The sequence below is a fragment of the Artemia franciscana genome, chromosome 1, assembly GCF_032884065.1.
Source record: "Artemia franciscana chromosome 1, ASM3288406v1, whole genome shotgun sequence".
Taxonomy (NCBI): Eukaryota; Metazoa; Arthropoda; class Branchiopoda; order Anostraca; family Artemiidae; genus Artemia; species Artemia franciscana.
In genome coordinates, this window is record NC_088863.1 from 32853512 (window position 1) to 32865842 (window position 12331).

Consider the following 12331-nt stretch of genomic DNA (forward strand, 5'->3'; position numbering starts at 1 on the left):
AATGCCGGTCAGGAAGAGCTCTGAGTCACGATGTTCTTCTAAATATCAAAATTCATTAAGATCCGATCACCCACTCGTAAGTTATAAATACCTATTAATTCTAATTTTTCCTCTCCCTTTAGCCCCCCAGATGGTCAAATCTGGAAAAATGACTTTATCAAGTCAATTTGTGCAGCTCCCTGACACGCCTACTAATTTTCATCGTCCTAGCACGTCCAGAAGCACCAAACTCGCCAAATCACTGAACCCCTCCCCCAACTCCCCAGAAGAGAGCGAATCCAGTGCGGTTACGTCAACCCCGTATCAAGGACATTTGCTTATTCTATCCGCCAAGCTTCATCCCGATTCCTCCACTCCGAGTGTTTTCCAACATTTCCCCCTCTCCCCCCAATGTCAAAAGACCAGGTCGGGATTTGAAATAAGAGCTCTGAGACATGAATTCCTTCTAAATATCAAATTTTATTAAGATCCGATCACCTATTCGTAAGATAAAAATACCCCAATTTTCACGTTTTCCAACAATTCCGGTTTCCCCATCCAACTCCCCCCAATGTCACAGGATCTGGTCGGAATTTAAAATTAGAGCTTTAAAGCACAATATCCTTCTAAATATCAAATTTGATTAAGATCTGGTCACCCTTTCGTAAGTTACAAATACCTCAATTCTCAAAATTACCCTCCCCAACTCCACCAAAGAGAGCAGATCCGGTCCGGTTATGTCAGTCACGTATCTTAGACAGGTTTTTATTCTTCCCATTCAGTTTCATCCTGATCTCTCCGCTTCAAGTATTTTCTAAGATTACCGGTCCCCCCCCCCCAGCTGACCCACCCCCAATGACGCTGGATCCGGTTGAGATTTAAAATAAGAGATCTGAGTTACGAGGTCCTTCTATATATGTGAAGTTTCGTGAAGATCCGATCATACCTTCGTAAGTTAAAAATAAGTCATTTTTTCTAATTTTTCATAATTAACCCCCCCCCCCAAAATAGAACGGATCCGTTCCAATTATGTAAATCACGTATCTAAGACTTCTGCTTATTTTTCCCACCAAGTTTCACTCCGATCCCTCCAATTTAAGTGTTTTCCATGATTTTAGGTTCCCCCACCCCAAACTCCCCCAATGTCACCAGCTCCGGTCTGGATTTAAAATAAGAGCTTTGAGACACGATATCCTTCTAAATATCAAATTTCATTCAGATCCGAACACCCGTTCGTAAGTTAAAAATACCTCATTTTTTCTAATTTTTCAGAATTACCCCCCCCCCCAGCTACCCCAAAGAGAGCGGATCCATTCCGGTTATGTCAATCATTTATCGAGGACTTGTGCTTATTTTTCCCACCAAGTTTCATCCCGAACCCTCCACTCTAATTTTTTTTCTTAGATTTTAGGTTCCCCCCCTCCCAACCCAACCCCCCCCCCCCCCAATGTCACCAGATCCGGTCAGGATTTAAAAAGAGCTCCGAGACACGATATCCATCTAAATATCAAATTTCATTGAGATCCGATCACCCGTTCGTAAGTTAAAAATACCTCATTTTTTCAATTTTTCAGAATTAACCCCCCATCTCCAACCCCCAAACAGAGCAGATTGGTTCCGGTTATTCCAATCACGTATCTAGGACTTCTGCTTATTTTCCCCATCAAGTTTCATCCCGATCCCTCCACTCTAAGCGTTTTCCAAGATTTTAAGTTTCCCCCCTCCAACTCCCCCCAATGTCATCAGATCTGGTCAGGAATTAAAATAAGAGCTCTGAGACACGATACCATTCGAAACATCAAATTTCATTAAGATCCCATCACCCGCTCATAAGTTAAAAATACTGCATTTTTTCGATTTTTTCCGAATTAACCGAATTAATACCAAGTGCCAAGAATTCCGGTTTCCCCCTCCAGCTCCCCCCAATGTCACAGGATCTGGTCAGAATTTAAAATTACGGCTTTAAAGCATAAAATCCTTCTAAATATCAAATTTCATTAAGATCTGGCCACCCTTTCGTAAGTTACAAATACATCAATTTTCAAAATTACCCCCCCCCCCAGCTGCTCCCCCCCCCTAATGACGCTGGATCCGGTTGAGATTTAAAATAAGTGATCTGAGTTACGGGGTCCTTCTAAATATGAAGTTTCATGAAGATCCGATCACTCCTTCGTAAGTTAAAAATACGTAATTTTTCTAATTTGTTCAGAATTAACCCCTCCCCCCTCCAAATAGAGCGGATCCGTTCCAATTATGTAAATCACGTATCTATGACTTCTACTTATTTTTCCCACTAAGCTTCATCCCGATCCCTCCACTTTAACCGTTTTCCAAGATTTTAGGTTTCCCCTCCAACCCCCCCCCCCATTGTCACCGGATCCGGTCGGGATTTAAAATAAGAGCTCTGAGGCACGATATCCTTCTAATTATCAAATTTCATTAAGATCCAACCACCCATTCACAAGTTAAAAATACCCCTTTTTTCTAATTTTTCCGAATTAATCGATCCCCCTATTTTTAACCGTTCGGTATTTCAATTCTTAACCGTTCGGTAGCATATTCTCAACCAATTATAAAAGGGGAAAAGATACGAAAAACTTACCATAACTCGGTATCATTGGCAATTGTATTAAACCGCTTACAAACTTTACTAACTTCGCACAAATCTTCTTCTAAAAGGTAGCCAAATATACAATATATTACTTCATCAGGAAGCTCGTACTGTAAATAATGTGAGCCATCCTTTACAACATCTGAAATGTAGATATTTACATATTACTTCTATTTTTCAAATTAAAGAAACAAGAAAAATTTCGAAAAATAAGGGAACCAATCTGGCAAAAGGGGTGGTCAGGAACAAGACCGTACCCAGGGAGGGAGGGTCCGTGTTTCAACCCCACTCCGCCCCCATTAAATTTTGCCCAACTCGTAAAATCGTAACAAAATCACCTATAAACAAATTTTTCATTTAGTCCTAAGCGGACTAAATCAGAGTTAAACACAATTGGAACAATGAAAGTTGCCTGAATGAGTTAAACTCCTGTTCAGGACATTTGGTAGGGATCAGTGGTTTAGTCTCGTAGAATATCTAAGGAACCAAATCGTACTGAAAGGGCAGTATTATGAAAGGAAAATAAAAGGAAAAATAGAAATACAAGCCAGTACAAGTCATTAGAAGAGAATTGAACGTATAAACATCGTATTACAGAAATAATTAATGATTCATTTCTAATCTGGTCATGAATGTGCTTTTCTTTTCAGTAAAACAATTTTTCATTCACCCTAAAACTACTCCAAACTTAGGTTTGGGGTATAATTCTCCGAACTTAAGCATCATTATCACTCCGGCAAAAAAGGGGGAGGAATTCAACCGGTTGGCACAAAGGATTCAATTTCAGAAAGAATTTTGGCGTAAAAAAATACAATTTTTGGACATTGTCACATCTGTCACCACGAAGGACATTCTTTAATCTCATGATTAAAGAATGACGAAAATTTTTGGTAATTCAAGAAAATGTAAATAGTTTATCCAAAATCCTGAACAACAATCTGATCAGAACTAATGAATAAAGAGACTCCAAAAAGTTTCGAAGTGAATGGTTTTTACACTTTTAGAGAAATTAAATTAAAAAAAAACAAGTTTTTTTAACTGAAATTAAGGAGCGACATTAAAACTTAAAACGAACAGAAATTACTCCGTATATAAAAGGGGCTTTTCCTCCTCAACGCCCCGCTCTTTACGCTAAAGTTTGACTCTTTCTCTTAACTCTACTTTTTAAAACGGTAAAAAAACTTTAGCGTAAAGAGCAGGGCGTTGAAGAGGAAAAGCCCCTTTCATATACGGAGTAATTTCTGTTCGTTTTAAATTTTTAATGTCGCTCCTTACTTTCAGTTAAAAAAAAAACTTTTTTTATTTGATTTCTGAACGTTTTTAGATTAATGCATGTTTTCATTTTAGCTCTCCGCACATAGATAATTCAAACGAAATTTGCATATTAATTTTTTTTGGCTAAATGGCTTTCTCATAGTTTTAATTGGAAGATTTTGAGAAAAAAAGGAGCAAGAGAGGAGGCCTAGTTGCCCTCCAATTTTTTTATTACATAAAAAGGCAACTAGAACTTTTAATTTTTTACGAACGTTTTCATTAGTAAAAAATATACGTAACTTACGAATTAACTTACGTAACGAACTTCTATATTCGTATGTTTTTATTACGTATATGAGAGGGTTCACCCCTCGTCAATACCTCACTCTTTACACTAAAGCTTAAATTTTGTCCCAATTCCTTAAGAATGACCCCAGAATCAAAAAGACCGTAGAATAAATAGTTGAAATTACTAAAAATACTTAGCGTAAAGAGCGAGGTATTACGAGGAGGTGAACCCCTCAAATGCGTAATAATTTTCTGATCGTTTTAAGTTTTAATGCTGATCCTTACTTTCAGTTGGAAAAACTTTTTCATATTTATTTATTCATTGTTTTTTAAATAATACTAGAAAATCCTGCGCCCCTTCATTGAAATTCTCTTCCCCCATGGACAGATCATTCCACATACCCCTCCCCAACCAAAAAAATCCCCCTGAAAATGTCTGTACACTTCCCAATAACCATTATTACATGTAAAGACTGGCCAAAGTTTGTAACTTGCAGCCCCTCCCACGGGGACTCTGGGGGAGTAAGTCATCCCCCAAAGACATAGTTACTAAGTTTTTCGACTATGCTGGACAAAATGGATCTCAGAATTTTGATCCGGTGACTTTGGAGAAAAAATTAGCATGAGAGGGGGCCTAGGTGCCCTCCAATTTTTTGGTCACTTAAAAGGGTACTAGAACTTTTGATTTCCCTTAGAATGAGCCCTCTTACGACATTCTAGGACCACTGAGTCGATAAAATCACCCCTGGGAAAAAAGAAACACAGAAAAAAAAAACAAATAAACGCGCATCCGTGATGTGTCTTCTGGCAGAAAATGCGAAATACCATATTTTTGTAGATAGGAGCTTAAAACTTCTACAATACGGTTCTCTGATACGCTGAATCTGATGGTGTAATTTTCGTGAATACTGTTGAGCCGGGTCGCTCCTTACAACAGTTCGTTACCACGAAAATTAACGTAACTTAAGATTGTTTTACGTATTGTTTGAAAATAAAATTTCGTACAGGTGCTTAGAAACAAAATTTGCCCAAAAACTCTCCTTGAAAAAAACAACAAATGCAGGTTATGACCTAAAAAGTAATTATCGATAATTCTAACCTCTAACCAACCGAGGGGGGAAGGGTAGTTGGAGTGTTGTAGAAGGTTTTAAGGTTGGTGCAAATAACATCCAAACTGGTTCCACCTTTTGTAGTAGGGAAATCAATAATTTGCTGAAACTTCAGATCTTTGCACAGATAATTCAGACTTTGTTCGTTTGCGTCTCCTACTACACATATACCGGCATTTGGATACTTTGTCGTCACAAAGTCAAGACTTGTTTGTAGAATATCATGAAAATTACGACAAGAACAAGCCTTCTGTCCGGGTGAATAATAAAATGAGCAAATGATTAAATTAATGTAAGGCCGAGTTAGGCATTAGGGCTTAGTAGATGTCCTTGGTATTGGTAGCTCTTGGTATTGCCCAATAGAAACCTTTTTTTAAGTTTTTTTTTTGTTTCACTACACAAAAAGATAAAACAAAAAATCAATCAAGTTACCATTTTGAGTAGAACCTGTTGCTGCTCGTCTCACTTTTTTCCTAGCAGGTAGATAAACATCAAGGGTACTAGAAGCTCCAGGAGAAAGACTTACTGAGGGGTCAGATTCTGCGGAGCCATTTCCTCCCACTACCTAAAAAATAAAACATCCAAATAAGTGATGGAACAATTAGGGAAATATCCCAATTTTGGAATCAGCATTAGAATTAAGAAAATTCTTCTAATTAAAACTCCTAATAGAAAATTTTTCCAAATCAATTTTCATTTGTAAAATGAAAGCAAATTATATTGTAGATTTCAATTTATTATACAAGTTCATCCACTACTAAGACTTTTGACATGGGTGTGATAAAAACAAGCTAGTTTTCTCATATTATAAAAAGTCCATTGATTGCACTTTATAAATAAGGTTTTTTGTCTAAATTCATATATTTTATGCTTTGATGAAAAAAAAGCATTATTTATGTCATTTAAAGTGTAATGTCAAGTTGATCACTTCTATTAAAATTTAAGTGTGCAAAGCGCACCTAATCAACATTTTAATAGACGTTTTAAAGGAAACTTAACCCTCCAATTCTAGTGCCGTTTTGAAAACTATGCATAAGGACTAAGTTGATCCATTCCTAGGATCCCAAAACCCACAAATTGTCTATAACAACTTTGTTCCCACTTATATTGTTCTTTTTAATTTCTCTAAGATTAACCTCAGTGGCTTTAAAATTCGTCCATGTGGGTTCTATATCACTTTGAAATTCTGTCTTATCCAGTCTATTACTAACCTAAACTATTCTTTTGATAATTTATCTATTCCTTCAAGAATTTTTCCCAAAGTTCTCATTTTTGTATTGTAATAAGGTTCAAGTCTCTAGGTCAGCATTTATTTCTCTCCTGTGCCTCTGGATTTCTTCCTGCCTGTCAATTTCCGTTTCTTCCCCCTGTGTCCCCTCTTTAACTTCTACCTCACCCCCTTATCATTTCTTGTTCTTGATTTAATCTTTTTTATTATTATGTATATACATGTACCTCGAAGTGCTTTGAGAGAAGACTGGTAATATTTTTGTTTGTTATTATGCATGTATGCATTAAAACTGGAAAAAGATAAATTCAAAATGAGACCAAATATGAGTTGAAATTGCAACATTCATTTACGTACATTTTCAAACAGTTCGTGGTAACGAACTGTGGTAAGGAGCGACCGGCTCAATAGTAACCGAAACTCTAAAAAACGGAATTTTGATACCAATAGTTACATCAAAAGAATCGTATTCTAATGCTGGTTTTAAATATACAAATTTAAAATTTAAGTATACAAGTACCAATCAAAAGTTACGAGCCTGAGAAAATTTGCCTCATTTTAGAAACACCCCCTAAAAGTCATACAATCTTAACGAAAATCACGCTATCAGATTCAGCGTATCAGAGAACTTGTTGTAGAAGTTTCAAGCTCCTATTTACAAAAATGTGGAATTTCGCATTTTTTGCCAGACGACAGATCACTGATGCGTGTTTATTTGTTTGTTTGTTTTTTTGTTTTTTTTCAGGTGTGATCGTATCGACTAAGTGGTCCTAGAATCTTGCGAGAGGGCTCATTCTAACGGAAATTAAAAGTTCTAGTGCCATTTTTAAGTGACCAAAAAATTGGAGGGCACCTAGACCCCCTCTCACGCTCATTTTTTCCCCAAAGTCATCAGATCAAAATTCTGAGATAGCCATTTAATTCACCATAGTCGAAAAACCTAAAAACTATGTCTTTAGGGACGACTTACTCCCCCACAGTCCCCGTGGGAGGGGCTGCAAGTTGAAAACTTTGACCTGTGTTTACATATAGTAATGGTTACTGGGAAGTGTACAGACGTTTTCAGGGGGATTCTTTTGGTTTAGGGGGAGAGTTGAGGGGAGGGGTTACGTGGGAGGATATTTCCATGGAGAGACTTCCCATGAGGGAAGAGAATTCCAATGAAGGGGCACAGGATTTCCTAGCTTTATTTGACAAAAACAATGAAAAAATAAATATGAAAAGTTTTTTTCTACTGAAAGTAAGGAGCAGCATTAAAACTTAAAACGAACAAATATTATTACGCATATGAGGGTTTATCTCCTCGTTATACCTCACTCTTTACGCTAAAGTATTTTTAGTAATTTCAACTATTTATTCTACGGCCTTTGTGATACAGAGGTCATTCTTAAGGAATTGGGACATAATCTAAGCTTTAGTGTAAAGAACGAGGTATCGACGAGGGTTGAACCCCCTCATATACGTAATAAAAACATATGAATATAGAAGTTCGTTACCCAAGTTAATTCGTAAGTTACGTATATTTTTACCAATGGAAACGTTTGTAAAAAATAAAAAGTTCTAGTTGCTTTTTTAAGTAATCAAAAACTTGGAGGGGAACTAGGCCTCCTCCTTCGCTTCTTCTTTCTCAAAATCTTCCAATTAATTGCAACTAATTAATATGCAAATTTCGTTTTAATTATTTATGTGCAGAGAGCCGAGATCAAAACATGCATTAATTCAAAAACGTCCAGAAATTAAATAAAAAAAACAAGTTTTTGTAACAGAAAGTAAGGAGCGACATTAAAACTTTAAACGAACAGAAATTACTCCGTATATGAAAGGGGCTTTTCCTCTTCAACGCCCCGCTGTTTACGCTAAAGTTTCTTACTGTTTTAAAAAGTAGAGTTAAGAGAAAGAGTCAAACTTTAGCGTAAAGAGCGAGGCGTTGAGGAGGAAAAGCCCCTTTCATATACGGAGTAATTTCTGTTCGTGTTAAGTTTTAATGTCGCTCCTTACTTTCCGTTACAAAAACTTGTTTTTTTATTTAATTTTTCTGATTAAAATGATACTGGAATTTTTTCCTCATATACAATTTTGATAGTGTTATGCATAACTGTTGATTTACATTGAATAAATTCACATTTTAAGCTGTATTTGGCTGCAAAGTTCTTTATGAACAAGAGGAGTGCCCAGCACTTCAGGAAAATGACTATAAGAGTTTTGCAGATGTGAGCTTTTTTGGTTTGTTATGTTCTTTATACAGTTTCTTGTCCTTTTTTTTGCCTGTTTTTTGTGCTATTTGTTTTTTTTTCTCTCTTTTGCAGCTAAAAGATGTCTGAAGATGAAGCAAAAATATTGGGGTAGTAATATTTCAGTCACTGTCTTGATCAAAAATATTACCTTTTATTGAATATATTGATATTTTCATTTTATAACGAAAAATCAGAGCCGTTTAAGAAATTATTTAATTAAACAATGGCTAAATGCAGATAAAATATACTGATAACTTACAAAACTAAAACTTGGTTAAAAATCAAGACTGGAATATGGATTGTGAGGGAGAATCATTTTTTTTTTGCAGTATTCCATCAAGGAAAATACCTGAGGCAAAATTATGTTAAGAATGTACCGGAAGTTCCATCAAACTATAAAAGTAAGTGAAGCTTTGAGATTGCTGTTAATCTCAACTTGTTTTTATTTACTTTATTAAAATGTTACCTTAATCCATCACAGGGAAAAGTTCTCTTTTAGAATAATAAAAGAGGATGAGTGTTTCTTAATTCGTTTGAGTTTTCTGAGGGTAATCATAGCAAACCAGGGGTATTTGGCATTCATTCAATAGGAAAATATTTGCTTGAACACCAATTGCATTGACAAGCAAGGAAAGCTACAGCTTACCTAGCATGAATACCAGAGATCAGTGGGGAAGAATAGTATTCAAAACCTATACCCAAGGCCGTATCCAGAGGGGGGTAGCGATTTGAGACCCCCCCCCAAAAAAAATATTTGTTCAACTCTTAAAAACGAATATAAACCAATTTTTGATCCATTTTTTAAGTTTTTTGTACCCCCCCCAAAAAAAAATTCTGAATACGTCCTTGCATATACCATAGATTGACCAACTCTTCAATATTAAACAACAATCTAGATAAATCATACTGGAATTAAGAGCAGCATGATCCAAAGGGCATAAGTCTCAGAGGGGCGAAGTGCAATAAATTCTTCTTATAATGAATACTTATTAATAATTTACTTTTTTTCTTATTTAATTTATGATCAAAAGATTGCTTTCACTTTTCTGTATTGCATCCTTTTTGACAAAATAGAAAATTCAAAACCAAAATAGATCCGGTACTACATTTTTCTAGTCTTACTATTTCTCAGAGTGGATGATCTGCACAGAAGGAGAGGAAGAACTACTGACTGGAGAAACAGAGCTGGTCAACAGTGACTGTATATCAAATGGTTACCAGTGGCTAAAATGTGATACCAGACCAAAAATGTGTCACTGCTCTCTCAGAATTATACCTCTATGACAACTACAAACCCACTACAGTGTTATTTTCTGAGGGTGGAACACTTTCAAGTTTTTTGTCATGTCTGCTTTTTTGTTTGTCATGGTTTTTGTAGATTTTCACCATTGTTTGATGTACCATAAATCTTTTTTTTCTTCTTTTTCTACAATCTTGCATTAACATTTCTTCAAATTTAGATTATGCAAAAAAACTCATTTAAGACCTCTTGTTTTTTTTTCTTTCGTCTTGCATGAGTTTTAGTCAAACTGCTTTAAGGTTTCAAGCTATGAACCACCTATTGAACCTGTCTAATCAGGGACCAAAAAAGTTGGGAGGCAATTCTTGTTAAGTGTACATGTAACTAAAGCTTGAAGTACCAGAGGCAAAGAAAATGGAATTTAATTGTTTGAATTACTTATGTTGAAACTTTCACAGTCATATTTATTTTAAATTTTAAAAAATCGGGATATCAATTCCAAATGAAAACGACATCTATATACAGTTATGCAGTTTTTGATAATAGCAGGTACCAAGCTTAAAAAAAGAAATATGGATGAGAAATTGGCAAAAACTAAGGTAAAGACATATAGGACTGAGCAGCTCAAGAGAATGTAGCTATACTTTGAAGACGTAATTGTCTTTGGGAATCAACAAACTGTTAACAAGCATATTTTAACACATAAAAGTATGTCATCAAATTTAACTAACTAGTTTTACTGATTTATTTCCAGATTTCCACAAGATAACATTTAAGAAAAAGTGGTAGCTAGCCTAAAAAGTTCATAATTTCGAAACAGCCAAGAGGAAGATCTCAGAAAATCATGGTTCTCAGGTATGAATAGACCTAAGGTGGGTCTACAGGAAAGAAAGTGTTTTATTTAAATATCTTTAAAACATATAGAAACTTTATGCTTCTAGAAATGAACACATATTTTCTGAGTGGCGTCTGCTTAAAGTGGACAGCATTTACGACCATAGGTGCACACAGAATCACATTTAAGACGAAAACATCAAGAATATCATGCAATTTTACTTTTTGTTATAGCAGTTTGAAAAGACGGTTTTTAGCAAGAGGGGAGAGGCCTTTTGTGACCTCCATTCCTCTCAGGTTGGCAAATATGTTCATATTGTTCTTCTCGTCTTTCTTCATTGTGATGTCTGTGTTTTATAGTAACGACCTCTTGTCCCATGGGGAGGAGACAGTCTGGATCAATTTGGTTTTAGCTAAAGCGATTGGACAATCTCTTCTGAGTACAGTTATTCCTGATCCCCATCAAAGTGTTGGCTTTGTATATTTAGTCTACTGCATATAGTGATCCAAAATGGCTAAGCTGATTTCTGCTTATTAATCATCTTTGACTTATTTTATCTAAGCATTGAATAGAAAATAAAAACAAACTTACAAATTTCTGGCATGGGAGGGAATCACTTGGGTTAAATTTTCTTCTCAAATCATATGGCGGTGGTTGATGACAAGCATTATTTCCAGTGCTGCCGTGACTCATTCCAGGGATATAAGGAGCTTCTATTGCGCCAGGTGCAGCTATTGCTGATTGTTGAAGATGATTGTGACCTAATGTAACATTGTCCACTGCTGGATTTTCTTCTGCAATCAAATTTCCATCTACGTCTACTGGTGCATTACCTTTAAAACAATGAATCATTATTCTGTGAAAGCTGAGGAGATAAGTTTTCCACCATTTTCGGTGAAAAAACTTTCCACCATTTCAAAAGACGCATACAAAAAATCTATACAAAAACCAAGATTAATAGATCATGAGAAAGCTTAAAACATTAGTACAGTTTCCCACTATTCAAAACACATAGGAAAAAAGAATCTAAAACTGCAATAGCTTGCACCCAAACGATAACACACTTATGTCATTGGATTCATTAGTATCAAATCTATCCATTCACCAAACTAAAATTATGATACTGATAATAACTTCCTTTAAAAATAGGAAAATTTGCACATTTTTGTATATTTCTGACATATTTTCAAGATACCTTTCAATGTAGAAAAAAAAATCAAACCTCAAAAATAAGCTCAATCTCAACTATCAAGTGATATCAATCATCTTCTAATGCTCAACAATAAAACCCCAAGATTGCAGAAAAATAAAATACGCAAACTAACATAAGGAACATAAACATTAAGAAATAGAACTTTGTAATATTTTTTTTCTTTACAGATATTTATAGAAGTCCAAATAGTTTGGCTTCACACCCAGAAGCCTTTATCAATGTGAAAAAAAAACTTACACTAACATGTTAGCATATACTGAAAAATAGCATAAAAAGTGAAGAAAATGCAAAAACACCATTAAAAAGGAAAAACGAAAGAAAAACCTCTGATAAACTATAA

At 35.4% G+C, this 12331-nt stretch overlaps 1 protein-coding gene across 1 annotated transcript in view; it reads right to left on the reverse strand.

Annotated features, from left to right (window-relative positions):
- Positions 1 to 12331, reverse strand: part of LOC136028840 (F-box only protein 11-like) — a 75717-nt gene that overhangs the window by 40632 nt on the left and 22754 nt on the right. The window contains exons 2-4 of the mRNA XM_065706770.1: positions 11370 to 11611; positions 5674 to 5806; positions 2582 to 2732 (exon numbers count right to left, since the gene is read on the reverse strand). Of these exons, the coding sequence (XP_065562842.1) occupies positions 2582 to 2732; positions 5674 to 5806; positions 11370 to 11611 (526 nt within the window). The remainder of the gene's footprint in view (positions 1 to 2581; positions 2733 to 5673; positions 5807 to 11369; positions 11612 to 12331) is intronic.